General features: G+C 35.2%; 1 protein-coding gene across 2 annotated transcripts in view; it reads left to right on the forward strand.

Moving 5' to 3' along the window:
• Window positions 1-17,145, forward strand: part of XIRP2 (xin actin binding repeat containing 2) — a 256,785-nt gene that overhangs the window by 200,009 nt on the left and 39,631 nt on the right. For both annotated transcript variants that reach the window (XM_072962100.1, XM_006201097.3), the window contains 2 exons: window positions 10,368-10,528; window positions 15,649-15,786. In XM_072962100.1, the coding sequence (XP_072818201.1) occupies window positions 10,368-10,528; window positions 15,649-15,786 (299 nt within the window). The remainder of the gene's footprint in view (window positions 1-10,367; window positions 10,529-15,648; window positions 15,787-17,145) is intronic.

Below are 17,145 nucleotides of genomic sequence, written 5' to 3' on the forward strand. Positions count from 1 at the left end.
CTTTGCCCCAATCTCTACCTGTACTTATCTCTTCTTTCATGATTTATTGTGTTCTCCTTGCTTCAAGCAACATGGTGGATACTTGACTTATAAAGAGAAATGGAATATCCTGACAGCCTTTAGATTCATAGGGACCAGAGCCAAGTCCTGTTCTTCCTACTTGCTAGCTTTGAGATTTGGGAAAGTGTTACAACTTTTTATTATTCTCAGATTTGTATCATCTAAGATTATCTGGATAATAATATGTGGGATATATAATAGCGCCTAAAGTGACTGGCAGATAATGAGCATTTATTATTTATTATGTGCAAATTACTTTGTAAAACTCCTAAGGTCTCCTTCCCCTTCAGGCAATCATGTGGTTCTAGAATCATTCTCAGGATATGGGTAAGAGGAAAGAGGCTTCAAGAAGTTAAGCAGTTTGCTTACAGTCAAAAGTAAGTGTCAGAGATAGAATAAATACCGGGCTTTCTGGGTCCACAGAGGATGGTTAATCTTCCTGTGGGTCTGCCTCCTGCAGGATCAAACCAAATAGAACCTGGTGTAAAACAGGTTTTTGAAATGAGCTTAACTTGGCCCTGTGCTGGGGGGACTTGCATGTAGGCAGAAGGGGAGAGTAGTGGGGAGGGCAGAGAGATTCAAAGGTACACTGAAAAGTAGTAAGTAATATAAATAGAAATGTAGTTTTCAAATGTTTAAAGAGCACAGAAGAGGAGATACTCCCTGCTTAGGTTAAGTGGGGAAAATCTGAACAGAAATTGAGCCACTATGAGAATACCTATAATTGACTTTTCAGTCCCATCAAATCTGATTGGGCTTGATCCATTTTAATTCAATTTCATCTTCATATGAATGAATGTGATTTTTGGAGGCGGGAATGTGGCATGTGTGCCTCCAAGGAGTCTCCACCTAAGGAGGGCGCCATTTGGTGTGTCTTCAGACAAGCCATCTTCCTTGGCAGGGCCAGCCATCTGGGAACTTTTTTTGTTCACAAGTCAGCATATTGAAACGATGCAACCTGTTGTATTTCTGTTTTAAGAGATAAAGCCAGATCAACACTTCTTAGAATACTTAGTATTTCTTGAGGATCTCTCTGGTATTTTTCTTTTCTTTTCAAGTAGAAAAGGACCAGATATACGGTGATTAATTCATGCCCAGCCCTGGGCACCATGCTTGGTCACACTGGATGGGCAGTAGATGTTGACTGAATGTATGACTAAAGCCTTAAGAAGAGAGTTTATCAAATGTCCTTATTGTATACCTGGGATGCAGATTTAGACACGCAGAAACTTTGATGGGAGCATGGCACCACCCCCATGGCCTGAGGCAAAGCAGATCAATAGGAAATGAGAGAAGTGGACCTTGCGCTGCATTTTCTTTCCCTTATAGTAAAGCTGGTCCCTTTCCCTGCTCGCTTGGATCGATAGCTAACCCCTTCTCAAGTTTGTTTTCTATAGTGACCGAAGAAATTTAACTGAGGAATTTGCTTTGATTTCTAATTCTAAACTCAAGCTTATAAAGACAAAAAAGGATATACTTAGAGCCATAGAAATTCAACTTATTGGCTTCCCTCTGATTTATCCCTAGATACACTGAAATAAATGTCTGGAAAGGATTTGTGTATAGATATTTAGGAAGCAGAAAGTAGGATTCATACCCTTAATTAAAAATTTACTTTATAATAAAATGCTATATTTTAATGAAAAATATTTACGTAGAAGACTGTGTAGAGTCAAATAGCCCTGTATTCAGAAGTACATGAATTTAATTCCAGGCTCAGCCACTTCCTATATGATTTTATCTTTTCAGTGTTACTTTAATCATCATTAAAATGGAAATAATAACCACCCAAAAGACATGGTTGTTTAAGAATTAGATGTAAAGTAGATGTATAAGAATACATGTAAAATGATTAGCACATAATTCATACTCATTAACAGACAGTTATCACTGTTTTAATGCAAGTCTTTTCGTGCTAGGGAAAAATCTAACAAGAGATTTATGTTGTAAAAATATGCATCATCTATAGGCACCTAATAGTTTTACTTTATTTGACCATTTCAAAGAAACTTATGTCATTTTATTCAATTATTGATTTTTTAAACTAGCCAATTCTTTAAATAAACTATGCAATTAATTAAAAATATTTAGTAGCAATAAGATTAAATTTTCAAATATGCCTAAGCTAGTGCTAGTAACGTACTAATGGTTATTTAATTTCTATCTAAATTCTGTTCATTTATTACTGCTCTCGTACCAGGAACTCTTCCTGTGAGATGATAGGGGCTGCAGACAACAGGAAACAAGTCTATATGAGAAGAAGTTATTACAATTAGAAATGGCAGTTCTGTTCCCCAGAGAGATTAGAATCTAAATACACATTTAAGCCGAGTAGGTGGACATTTATTCTTTCAAGAATGAAGAAACTCAAAGATGTTTCCATTACAGAGTGGTTTGTTTATATAAATCTGTGAGATCTGGGGGAGCTGGAACCAAACTATGACTTAAGAGTCTACCGTGTAGCTATCTGTGACTTGGTCAGGTATATGTAAGTGTACAGTGGATGCTTGTGATGGTTTCCTATTGCTGCTGTAACAAAGCACTGCAAACAATTGTAAGCACCAACAGTTGAGGTGATCTGTTTTTGTTAATCTATAAAACATGGTAATCAGATGAATGGATGGATTTTGGGGGAGGTGACAAGAGTACACACAACAACACAATGCATTTGGGGGGAATGGTACCATTGGGAGGTTAGTTTAAAAAGTATCATCTGATTCACCGTTCAGATGCTGGCAAGATGGGCAATACAGCCTTTGTGCTGTCAGGGGATACACTTTCACTCGTTGCTCTTTGCCCTTCTTCTCCATGTTTTCTAAGAACTGTAAATTAATCAAGATTGTGCTATATACACTTGCTCTTTCACTTTATTCTCCATCTACTTCTTGGTTTTATAATATTCAAATGAGCATAAAACAGATAAAACTCAAATTGATTACGAATTTGACTTGGCAGCAGCATTCTGAATGTTTAAAAGAGATGAATTTTACTATTAGCTGAGGGATATGCATATATTAAGAATTATAGAAAATTTATTCATGCTAATGGTTCTGAGTCTATGGTCTGTCCATTGGTATGATATCCTGTACACAAATCCAAGCTGGGTTATAGATCATGTATTTAGATTTGACAGAATTCAGTTCATCACTTCCAATTTAGTTCTAAATCAGTTTTTCTGAGCACCAGGCAGTTGACTTCTTTATAATATGTCCAGAATATAAGCATGAGGCTATTAATGTGTCACCAAAAGGGTATTTGCCTCCTTGAAGCTGGTATGGGTGTCTGCGTCAGTTCTGTGGGTTTCCATGTGACACAACAGCTTATTTTCTGCCTGGCTTTTTGTCTGGACTGAATAAAGTCTTCTTCAACTAAGTGTAGAAAATTTCCAAGGAAAAAAACATTAAATTCTCACTTTTCTGCTCAAGGGTTCAAATTACTATTAACTTTAGAATTTCTTTTGAGTCATAATTATACACTGGATTGGCTATCTAGGACTATTGGTTTATTGTATATATTTTTATTGCAGATGCAAAGAGTCAGTTAACAACAAAAAAGGCATCTCTTTGTTGTTTGAATTTTTCTTCATCTGTTTACTTGGGAAGGTGATTGTCTGGGTTTGTCTTTTGGTTTCTCGATACCTGTACTTCTTAAGTTGTAGCATAGATTGTACTAAGTCACACAACCTGGAGCCAGACTGTCTGGCTTCCCCTTCCAGCTCTGAAGCTCACCAGCCATCTGACCTTGAGGAAGTTTTACAATCTTTCTGTGTCTCTATTTCCTTATCTGTAAAATGGAGATTAAAAATAAATATAGTCTCTACCTCACAGTGTGGTTGAGAGCATTACATAGACTGTCTGACATGCAGAAAGCACTTTATATATATTTCCTATTTTTTTTTTAGTTGTGAATCATTCTTTTGAATCCCTTATGCATTTTTTCACTAACGTTAGTTTCTTTTTCCAACCTGTCAGTGTTCTTTACAGAAAATTAACACTGTAGCCTATTTATTATAATTGTCCCTCTTCTGTTTTTCTTTTGCCTTATACTTTTTTTGATTTTCTCCACTTTGAATATTTATGCTTAAGAAGTCCAACTGAAGTCATTTTGTAAATTACTTACATTTCTCTAAGGATTTTTCATCATTCTAAAAATCATTTAACCCTTTAGTCCATCTAATACTTCGTATGTAATATACAGTGTGGTGAGGAAATCTTAAATGTTTTCCTCAAAATCATTAGCTAATTTTTCCAACATGATTTGTTGGCATGTGGCTGTTTCCTCCCCTTTCTGCATCTTTCCCTCTTCCACATAGTCACACATCCAACTCCTTCATGTGTCAGCGCAGATGTTCCACTTCTCAGGATGCCTTCCCGACACCTGTCTCATCGACACACCCCAGAGGATTAGGCTCTCCCCTGTAGGCTTCCAACTCACCTGGTGCAAACCCATTAACTCCTTCGGTTATAACTGACTGTCTCTCTTTCCAACTAGACTGAAAGCTCTGGAACAAAATGAACGTGTCTCATGCATATTGTAGATAATATTTGTTTCATAGTAATGTAATAAGTATATTAAGATAAGCTTTATTAATTATATAATTCAAATAATTTATTTTTGAAATTTCATATGTCAAAGATGGAAGGAGGTTAAAGTCATCCACAGCAATTACATTCCCATAAAATTCTCCTTCCTCTTGTTACAGATGATCTGTGTATGTTTCCGTACTGTGCTAGCCAGCGTGGAGGGGCCCCTAGTTGGTACAGCTCCCTCGTGGGGTGGCGTCATCTATCTACAGAGTAGCCCTCTATTTCATTTAACATATTTTTGTCTTTAATGCTGCTTTGCATGAAAGAAATATAATCCTGATAACATCTCTTCACTTATTTTTGCCTGGTGATTTCTTGCCCAGTATTTTCTCAAGTTTTGTGTCTTGCAGGTGGCATACGGTTGGATTTATTTGTCTTTGTCTTTGTCTTTTAGTGTGAAGTTTGACCCATGTTTATTTTCACAACTATCACATTTGGTTTTATTTCTACCTTCTTGGTTAGGTATTATATGTTAAGGACCTTTGTTTTCTTTTTGGCTAACTTTTGTTCCATGGACTGTGTTTGACATTTTGTTGACTTCTCACATGAGTACCAACTTGCATTCATGCAGACTCCAGTTAACAAAACTAAAATTTCAGTAACTGGTAATCAGTTCCCTAATTCCTTTTAGTGTTCAGTGTCATAAAGATATCTCAGGATGCCTGAGTTTTGTTTCTTTATCACAGAAACTCTTCATGTATCTGGATAATTGTAGAGCTTTTCTTTTTCCTTGAATCTGAAATGTTTTACCAGGATTTGCTGATATCTTGGGGTTTTAAAATGAAATTTATTGCTGGATTATGGTAAATATTTTAAATCTATTCCCAAATTTTATTTTCAGTAAATTTTTCTTCTATTGTATCTCATTTGTTGTTCCCACTCTCCCATCGTCCCACTGAAATGCTATTCTATTGTAGTTTGAATTTTGCTGTCTGTTCTCTGTCTCTGTCATCATCTTTCACATTGTTGTTAATAAGTTATTGGCTTTCTTTTCTGCAGCATATTTTACTCTATTAATTGCCTTCAATGTGTATTTTAATTCTTCTAAAAAGACTTTAATACCCTTAGTTCTTTTCTCACTTCTGATAACATTCCTTTCTTCTGACTTCACCTCAGCTAGTAAATCAGAGACACCTCTGATTATACCTCTGCTGTAAATCAAACAGAAAATATCAGCTTCACAGCTCAGACATTAGCAAGTGGTCTCTTAATGAATAAAGAGGTCAAAGTATTTTTCTTATTCTATAGACTCTCACGTAATCTATACTGGGTTGGCAAAGGGGACAAGAATGAGGTGACTCACAAAAATTTACACAGTCTTGTGTAAGCCTACTTTAAAGTATCTGGTGTTCAATATCTGTCTTTCATCCAGTAACATCCATTGCATTTTTACACAGTCATCCTTTCCATAAAACTTTATCTGCGACTACACGTTGGGAATGTGCCTCTCATATTTTGACAATAAGAAGATATATTTAAATTTAGAAAATGTGCTGACATGGAGTCTTGCTTTAGGAATAAGATCATAATAAAGCATTTGGTCTTGTGAATCCTGACACTTTAGGTATTTTCTGAATAAGCATTTTTCTGACTTTGACAGTATTTTTGAGCAATGCACTGATCCTAGCTCTATGTATCAAGTCATTAACCTTTATTTCCAAATCATTACTCTAAAAAGATCTTGGGGTTATATTTATAACTTGTTATTTCAGATTTTTAGACAATTATTTGTTCAATGGGAAATGAGGATAGATTTGTCATTTCTTAATGCTGTAGGAACATCCCATTTTTATAAACCATTGAATTCCATCTTTGAAATTTCCTGAACAGCTAGTTAGGAGAATGGTTCCTAACAAAGGTCTCAGTGACCCTTTTGAAATGCCTTCTGATATTAGTCTGTGCGTATTTCTAAGAATTCTTCCACTGATAATAGAAATTGTGAAATTAGGAGAAAATGCCAAAGTATTTTAATTACATTGACTATTCCTCATCGTTTTCTTTATCTAACATCTTAAAGCTATTATTTGATTGCCTCCAAGGAAACACAAAAGGCTGACTATGAATCTCTTCTATGACTGACTACAGGCAGATGGATAGTTGCTCAAGAAAGAAAGGTTATTCTATCTTATATTGTACTACTTTGTTTTTTAGAAGATGCTTTAAAAAAGGACTCTCAGTAGAAAGTGAAATTCAGAAAGGCGTAATGAATTTTGTAACCTGGGTAAATTTGATTGCTTGAGTCAGTTTCTTCCTTTTAAAAAACTGCAGAAGAAAAGCACATGTTTGGGGCTCATGAAAATAGATCCTGAATGACATAAATTCTCATGATTTAAGAAAATAGAAAGTGGACATAAATTGGATCTGTCTGTAGTATGTAACTTCTTATATTATAAAAAATGATAATATAAATATTTTTCCTAAGAACCTCAGAATTCTTTTAGAAAATATTCTTCTCCTTGGCTTCTAATAGTCTTCTTGGTAACAGCTTGTATTTATTTGTGGTTTATTTTCTTTAAAAGTGCTTCCCTTCACACTCTTTCTGCTTTACATGATTTATTCTATTACACAAAGAATTAATACTTTGTACAGTTAAGCAATTATTTTCTTATCAGCAAATAAAACATTCTATATTTAGAGTGCAATGGATTTGAGGCCTAGCTACGTCATTAACTCTGGAAATTTGGGAGAATTCACTGAACTTTTAAATTTTTTCATTTACTCATATGCACAACAAATTACCTTTAAACTCCAGAGACAAGTAACTTCTAGTACAATGGTTTTGTGATGTTAATATTTATAATGCTTTCTAACAGAAATAGTCATCTGAAAATTTCATTTTTCCCTTCCTCTTTCTCACAGACCACTTTAGCCTTATAGCATGTTCATTCACTGTCTCTTTTACATATTTAGAGGTTCTGTTATTCCCTACTTTCCACAGGTATTTTATGACAGTGGCATCTTTTTTTTTCAGTAAATTATTAGCTTTTTAAAAAATTTTTGTTCAATTTTTAAAGGTTCCTTTCCATTTATAGTTATTTAAAAATATGAATATATTCCCCACGTTGAACAAGACACCCTTGAGTCTTACACCCAATTTGTTCTTCTATGTTACCATTTTCTTTAAAGTTACCCTAAACTCATTTCACACTGTTCTCCAATCTCAGTTGCATCCAAGTCTTCTGAAATAGGTGACAAGGTCAGGTGACCCACATCGCTATCTTTCTTAGCATCGCTAAGAAATGGGCTGTCTTATCAACCTTACAAATTTACATCAGGTGTCATCAGCATCAAGATACGAGCAGACAGGTGTGCTGCCTTCTAGTACACTGGGCAGGAAGTATCACCCTGTTTTTCAGATGAAGAAATTGAAAGACACTGACTTAGGAAGTTAGGAAACAACATGGACGCAGTTTGTTAATTCAAGGTAAGTTTTCCACTCCACAACCCTACCTTTGTAGGCAAACTTACTGATGGGAAAAAGAGAGGGAGAGAGATAATAGAAAAAGAGAGAGAAAGAGAGAAAGATTAAAGATGTAATGTCTTTTCTGATCAGAATAAAAAGCCCCAAGGCAATAGAATCCAAATCTCTTAATACTCAGGCAACTGATTTCCTGACCATTAATCTAAGGCATTTCCCAGTAGGATGAAAAATGATAAAACTTGAAATATTTGGAAAGTAAATACTGTCTGTAAAGTTTTGCAAAATAAACTGCTAACTTTTTGTTAAGATTAATAGAAGGACACCTTTTATGAATAATGGGCAAAATGAAATTTATATCTTAATGTGGAAAAACTTCAGTGTTCGTGTTCAATAACATTTATATAGTGACCATTTACAACAAAGTAAGAAGACTACAGCTGAACATATACAGAATTCATCTGTGCAGATAATCCACAGAGAAAAAGAAAGATACATATTCGTCAGCATGTGAAATAGTTTCAGTAATTTTGGGGAATCTCTTTTTATCAGAATGAACTGGAGGAATGGACTTTTGTGTGGATATAAGGTTTTGGAAGACAGCTGAATTTTTAAAAATAACTGACATTTATTGTGAACGTATCAGGTTGTACAATCACAGCATTCATATGTTGCAATGTCTTCCTTTTTATCTTGTTTCTTTTTGATACCATGTGAAACAAAATATAAAAATAAATATTAACTTTTGAAATATATATTTACAATTTTAATTAAAACAAATGAAAATTTTAATTGAATAAGAAGTCTCTATGGAAAACTAAGTACTCAAGGAGTCAAAATACAAATGATTTTTAATTTTTCCTGGGTCACAGAAGTTATTCTCAACTGCTGTTGTGTACATAAACCTTGAAGAAACTAATAGAAAAAAGCAAACAATTTAATGTGCTGGTTCAATATTGGGGCTGAGTGAGGAGGTACAAAAAACAGGGCAGGGAGGGAACAGCGTGGTGGACTGTTACCTGGGAACGTTTGGGCCTTGGTTCACAATAATTAAATCAAACCAATTCAAGTAACAAAATACACCAAAGATGCCTACCCTGTGAGTCTCCAAACCTATCAGTCCTAAGGTGAAAGACAGGGGATGTATGACTGTGTCTCACACACACACACACACACACACACACACACACACACACACGCCCCTACCTTACATTGATTGGTCCCAGAAAGAGCCCTTGAAATGGTTTTGGAATTAAAAATTCTTTACGAGCGGATAGTAAGCCAACAAGCAGAGGGATAACAGCAAGGAATACTAGATTAAAGAAAAAAAACTAGTTTTGAGACCAGCTCCGGCACATATATTAAATAACCACAGAGAATCATATGAACCAGGGAGGCTGCTTATGTTCCTTTCACATAAAGAAACATTTCAATGTATTTCCTTATGCCTAAAAGGAGCTGGTTAGACCAGGTGAGACTATAGGATCTCTAAGACTTTTCTAACAACTGTTCTGTGATCATGCAGTCTTTCGCTCTGCTTATGAATATATAATTTCTAGTACCCTGTATTTTTGTCAGGCAGATGTCTTACATGGGAAAATATCAGACTATCTGGAATGACCGACAAAGCTTTCTTTTAATGGTACTATTATTTCTTTCTTATGTAACACATACCTTTATAAATAAAAGACAAAAGCCAAGTCTAATTCTCGTAGCATTCACATATTTTAGCTAGATCTATCTCTTTGAGGGTCGAAGGGGAGAGAGAGAGGCAAAGAGCAATTTTTAGACTTGCTTAAGATTTAGTCAAACCACCAAATCTGCCACCTGCTAATTGTGTGATCATGGGAAAGTTTTTTAACCTCTAGGACTCTCTGTTTTCTTATCTATAAATTTTAGAAAATAATAGCACCTGCTTCATGAGGTTGTTAGAGAGGTAAATGAGATAATGTTTTTACAGCATTTAGCACAAATCCAACACATAGTGCTTCAGGAATGTTCATTATGAACATTATGTATCTCTTAAGAAGTACCTATTGTTTAGCAGAATAATTACAGGAGTAGGCATGGGGACAGTATTTTCTTTTGATGTTTGCATAAACATATGCCCCTACATAGGCACTTTATAGCTTGGCTTGAAAGCTTAAAGAGAAGAGGGTGACCATGACACACGGAAAATACCGTGAAATGTTGCAGTCTGTTTTCCGAGACCACATTTTTTAAATGCCTTCACTGTTTCTAAGGGTATGCTATTTTCTTTCCAAAGCCTGAAACATATCTGAGCATGCTAAATTTGTTTTCAGTGACTGCTGACCCTAGTAAGCCTGCGAGTGGACTTGCGGAAGACAGTGCCTCACGGAGCAAGGGTGTCTCAGACCTCCAAGAGGTGGTGTCCTTGAAGGAGAGGATGGCGAGGTACCAGGCAGCTGTTTCCAGGGGTGACTGCCGCAGCTTCTCTGCCAACGTAAGCTGCTCCTGGTGGTTCTGTTTGTCTGCCTTTCACACGCCTTCCTTACATTGCTATCTAAGAACACTCCTGGACAGTGGGATAAAGTAGAAAACACACACACACAAACAGTGTATATCAGATTCAGAAGATCTGAACTTAAGCTTCAGCTCTGTTACTTATAGTTGTGTGAACTTGGGCTACTACCTTAACCCCTCTCTGAACTTCAGTCTCCTTAACTGAAAAATGGGAATAACCATCTACTGCAGTGGGTCTCTGTGAAGAGTCAAAGAGATAATTTATGTGTAAGCTATAAGGCACTGAATAAATGTGTTATTATCGCCATCATTATCATTTAACATATAGCTCTCCTCCTCGGAAAGGTTGGGAATTCATTTTAAATTTTAATCATGTGGGTCTGCATGCCGCCCTCCTTGGTCTTGTGTATCGTTTATTTGAATTCACTGGCAGTATAATTTCTTTTGCTTTTCTCGTTTCTCTGTATGCACTAAATCCATTAGGAGTAGCTTAATCAACGTAGAAATGAGGGAGATTAGCAATGTAGGCCCTCTGCTAAACCAATTATGATTATAGGAAACAGCGGGATTCAGTAAGACCACCGATTTTTAGAGCCAACGCATAATAAAGTCATATTGAAAAGAATTTGTTGGGTTCCATATTCTGTGGCCTTCAAGCCACAGGATATGATAAGTCATTTTATTAGTAGCAGCTTTGTAGCTTAATGGAATGTAGGGATATTCTTTTATAATTATAATCTCCAAATTAGCAAAGTTGTTCTTTTAAACAAAAGAGAAAGAGAGAGGGAGAGGGAAGAGCCAAGAAGGGTAGCATTCTAAAATAACTGAACATTTTTCTTTACAAATTATTCAGAGACAAGACTGTGCCAAACTCATTAACAATATTGCAATTCTAGATGACATTTAAGTTTTCACAGTCATTAAAATATATTTTAGATGCAGCAGAGATTTTGAATGAAGGTACGGGAATGACTTAAGTAGCTAGAGCACATCCACAACAGTCTCCCTCCAGCGCCTCCTGCCAGTCTTCTTACATAGCACCCCCTGCTGGACCACTGAAGAACTTTACTACAAATTAGTGTTCAGAATTGGAGAAATGATTCTTGGGGAAATGAGCTGATTTTGAAAATACCTAGTCAAACACTGGTGATTTGGTAAACAATCTTTTATTTAGGAAGGCTTTTATCTTCCCAGGCATTAGGAGAATATACCATAAAACAAATTTGTATAAGACATGATTTGTATTTATAACGTGCTAAATGGAGAATGTTTACATTGGACACATAAGGAAACTAAATTATCCCACTATTTAATACAAAAATTTTTCATGTTAATGCTATTCTGAAGAAATTCTACATATAGGTAATTTAATAATTCTTCTCTTTTCTGCCCATTTACAGACAAAACAAACTGAGAGGAAGTGATTTATGAGAGATCATGCAATTAGACAGTGACAAAGCCAGACTAAATCCTAGTCTCTTGAATCCAGTACTCTTTTAACTATATTCACCTGCCTCCTCTGATACAAGAAAACGTCTTTAGCGAAAAAAAAAAATGCTCTACTGTTTGGTTTGGCCCTAAGCTAATAGTGTGAGAGAAACGAGCACTTATATCATCTCAGAGAAATCCTGGTAAATATAGAGTAAAGCAAAATAACTGCCTTATTTGGAGTTGCATCAAATGTTTGTTCTGTCAAAAAATCATGGAAACCACTTATAACCAAATTTCTGTCAACACAATTAAACCAATTATTTTCTGTACAAAATTTGGTAGTCACTGATTCAGCCCCAAACTGATTATAATATTTTCTATTTCTATCACATTGAGATAGCTAACCGTGATCAGTTTTTCTTTGTCCTAGACTCAGCCATATGGCATTTTGTTGAATCTAAACAAACAAACAAACAAACAAACAAACAAAAACAGACTTGCCTATGAAAAGGCAATGACCTGCAGAGCCCCCTAGAGGATAAGGGGGATGTAACATTTGTTAAGCAACCAACTAAGAACAGATCCTACGCTGTGCAATTTTATTTCCTTTATCTTTTTAACACTTGCAAGAAATCTGTGAGAAATATATTGCTAGTCTCAATTTAGAAGAAAGAAAACTGAGGTTCAGGAACTTTAGCCCAAGATTTTAAGTGTGAGAAGTGGGATTAGAATCACTATCCGTTCAACTCCCCAAGTTATCTTGTATCTGTATGCCCTAGAACACAAGAACAGTTCTTTGCAAAGGAAGTGGATGATTTTGTATGCAATATATTTATCTAGGTTTAAGTGTTAGGTATTTAACTGTATGTATTATTAAAATAACATTAGGTAGTTTCTGTGTAAGGTATTTAAATTAAATTGTTAATAAAATAATCATTATTTGTACACCCATTAGATTCCAAATCTTATTTCTGAGTCCAAGAATAAGAAAATAGAATAAGGATAAACATTTTAAAATGTTCAACACAAAGCAATTTAAGGTATATTGCCACCAGCTGCTCCTTAAGTAAGTCCTCCCGTCTTACATGTGCAAAACTTCATTTACAAGCTGAGCTGATTAAGGAAAACTTACCACCACTAAACGACAGCTCAAAAGACTTTCTCCCTTAGGCGGGTGAGCAGAGTCAACAGTATAATAATAATACCAGGAGTACTGGGGTATTGGTCACACTAGTAGTAAAAATAATACACTGTGTGCATTTTTGCATGTGTAATATGATTTGATTCCAAAGCACAGTGCTAAAGGAAAGGAATGGATATAGCTGTTTTTCAAATTTATTTAGGAGATGAGGCAACTTGTTCAGTATAGGAACTGGTATTTTTGTGCAAATGCACATACTGGGAAAGTATTCATTAGCATAATTAATGAGGCTTACCAGATTATTTTGCACATGATTTGGACATTGTTTATAGTTGGAAAGAATAGGGTTCTTAACAAAATTTGCCTTAATTTCTAAATTTAATATTTATATTTTATCTATATATGATTAATTAAAAAGGCCATTTATGTAAATTAAATAGCAGAAGGGGTAAAAGAAATATTGTAGCCTTAATTCACCCTTCCCTCTCTTCATCTTAAATTTCAAGACAGATGCCATACTTTCTTATGACTTTCACATGTATCAAACAAGAATAATTGACCAGGACGTACATCTGAAGTCGTTGCAGAATCTGATAGAATATATCCTCTCTTCCCACAGAGCCAATGTGCATATACTTAAATATTTGACAGTCCCTGTAATTGGGGAAAGGTTATGAACTTGATAAAGCAATCACTTGAGTATTTGCTAGTAATTCAGATAATCCTGAATATTAATTCCATCTCCAATATTTTTAAGTACGGAAAACCCCAATATGGTAGTTGCATTTTTAGTATTCGTTTGAGAAACCATATATTTGGGTAAAGGTTCGAGGATCCCACGAGTCCACAGTTCAGGGTATGAGAACCTCAGCTCACGGGCATCCAGTTACCTTCAGGTCTCAAAGCTTCCAGGGTTATGTCAGGACTGGGTCAGACCTCAGGAGACCTCCTGTGTATGAGGTGTCACTGAGTCTCCTCCCAGTTTCATGTGGACCTGGAAGCTTCCTGGAGGAAAGTAAGTTGGCCTGGGGCCCGTTTGCTTGACAGTCAGTCATCCCATCTGGGCTTGAGTGCCTGCTGGGCTAGGGAGTGTGCTAAATCGTCAAAATCAAAGCCTTCGAGTTACTGCGCTTCCCACAGGAGCATAACATTTGACGAGACTCCTCCAAGTTGTTCAGCTTGTTCAAAATGATACCTCCTGATTAGGTTTTCTCATTTGCAAAACACCAATGTTGGTACAGAACCCTTCTAAATTTAGACCCTCCTGATTCTCTCATGCTTATGTTGAGAGCTGAGTCCTAGGGTATGCCAATCCTGGAGTAGCTGTTTTTCTGCCTATTTTTTAGAGCTAGTGATAAGACAGACAACTGTGATTAAGACAGACAGATAAGAAAAATACCATATGATATCAAGCATATGTGGAATCTAAAAAAAAAAAAAAAAGACGCAAATGAACTTATTTGCAAAACAGAAACAGACTCTCCGACATAGAAAACAAACTTATGGTTACCAGAGGGAGAAAGAGTTAGGAAGGAGTAAGTTGGGAGTTCGAGATTTGCAGATACTAACTACTATACATAAAATAGATAGCACAACAAGTCTCTACTGTATAGCACAGGGAACTATATTCAATATCTTATAGTAACCTGTAAGGAAAAAGAATATGAAAAGGAATATTTGTATGTATATGTATGACTGAAACATTATGGTGTACACCAGAAATTGACACAACATTGTAAACTGACTATACTTCAGTAAGTTTTTTTTAATTAAAAAAACAGACAGACAGATATGGGTTTAAATTCCAGTTCCCACACTCACACCCCAGCTGTGAGAACTTAACAAGCTGACTTACTTCCCCAAACCTCGATTCCTCATTTTAAAATGAGGATGATGATTGTCCATATCTCACAAAATATGGAGAAACATCAAGTGACAAAATATATGCAAACACATAGAAAATCACTAAGCACTGTTTATTAAATCATTGTTATTTTTACTAATATTACTATTTTTGCATATTGTTAAAAATAGTACTCCCAAAAAATAGCTCCAAAGCTATTTTGTTAATCCTTAACAATTTAAATACATTTTGGAATGAGTCAAATGTTCTTAATATTCTTAATAATGTGTGGTATCTATATAGACATTTGGAATATTATTGACAACTTTATTGTGGATTAAATTGAAACCATTATTCTAATTTCTGCTAGTCTGTGTATTATGAGATAAATACATTCTAATAGGTCTAATTTCAGACATCAAAATCTATCGGATATGTAAAATTAGCTCAATATTTTGAAGATCCTCCTGACTTTATATCAAAAGACTGATACATGAGAAAACAACATGGAGAGATTATTTTTATTAAGGTTTTCAGTAATAAGGACCTACTGAAATAATTATGTGTGTTACTATCTTTTCATGCCACCCATTAATAATTGTCAACTATTTTTTAACAAATAGCTTGAGAATCCCATCATGAGTAGATGTAAAGCTGAATTTTCCTTTTCCTTAATTTGTCTTAGATGATGGAGGAGTCAGAAATGTGCACAGTGCCTGGTGGTCTGGCCAGAGTGAAGAAACAATTTGAGAAGGACAAAATTGCTTCTTCCTATGATACTTTTTCCCAGTACCAATACCAGCACCAGAACAGATCTGAGCAGGTAACACTACTGTCGGTAAAGGATAAATCACATCTGGTTGCAATGCTCTCATTTCGGTGCTAATATAAAACACACACCCCTGCCTTCTTGGCGGTTTATTTACTTTCACTACTCATTAACAAGAATGGTAATTTTAAAATGTTTTAGAAAATCATCTTTAAAGTATATCAGTGTATTGATTTACTTACTTGGAGCACTTTGCCATGTTTTTAAAGGAATCATACTGGAATATTTTCCCTCTTGACTTCAAATGTCTCATACATGAATTAAAATTAAATAGCCTCAGTTAGTCAACAGGTAAGTAGAAATGTTGAGAACAATGTTAATATTGAGCCCCTACCTTTCGGTTATCTTTCATGATAAATTATTCAGGTTGTTTGCATAAATTAAATTGGAAGCATTATTCAGCTGCTTATTGTGGTGAGTTTTCTGTTTTCTTTAAAATCATCAAAAATTGAGCAGTAGAACGCAGATGTTATATAAAACTTCATAGTGCAACTCCTAAATGCTATCTTATGTAAGTTTTTTTCCCATTTCATTACACCATTATCATATATCACCAAATATTGTCATGGGTAGTAATGATTTTTGAATGTGAAAATCTAAGTAATAAAACTCATTAGACTGAGCCTGGCACTTTGAAAAATAGTAATTGCACTGTAAACAGCTGTACTTAGGACCATGTTTTCAATGAGGAAGAAAGTAATCAGGGTATTTCTGAAATTTTGTAGCAGAAGATAAAAGTGGGTTTTTTTGTTTTTTTGTTTTTTCAGAAAAATCCCTAGAATATCTAGAGTTCCCTAAGTTTTAAAAATTAAGGCAAGTGATTTTGTATGGTAGGGGGAGGCATATCAGACAGTGATTAAAAATGTGACATGTGAAATAGTATTTGTTTTCTTTTTCTGGCTTTGTCTGAAAAGTACAAAATGTGCAATATAGATAGCTCAGTAATTTAACAGTAAGATTTCTTTTAATTTTGCCTAAATGTCATGTAAATAAATTAGGATTGGATATACTTGTGATCTAATATATAGCTTTTGCAACAAAGGAGTCTAAGTGAATCAATGTGTGTGTTTGCTTGAAATTGATCAACAATACAATATAGAGTTATGATTAATAGTTTAAATAAATCTTACACAGAAGTATAGGTAAAGTATTTACAGATCCTTTATTTTGCAGAGAAGAAATGTGATAGGGTGTAAAGCCTATGGGACTTGTAGGTCTGAGTTCACACACCACCTCTGTCACTTACCAGCTGGCTGACATAGACTCAAGGCTACTTTCCTGGGTATGTGGCTGGGCAGTTGCACAGGGCCCCATGCTTAGAAGGGCCCTGCACTTAGTTTCATTCTCTGCTAT

This window comes from Vicugna pacos, chromosome 5 (assembly GCF_048564905.1).
Source record: "Vicugna pacos chromosome 5, VicPac4, whole genome shotgun sequence".
In the NCBI taxonomy this organism is placed as follows: domain Eukaryota; kingdom Metazoa; phylum Chordata; class Mammalia; order Artiodactyla; family Camelidae; genus Vicugna; species Vicugna pacos.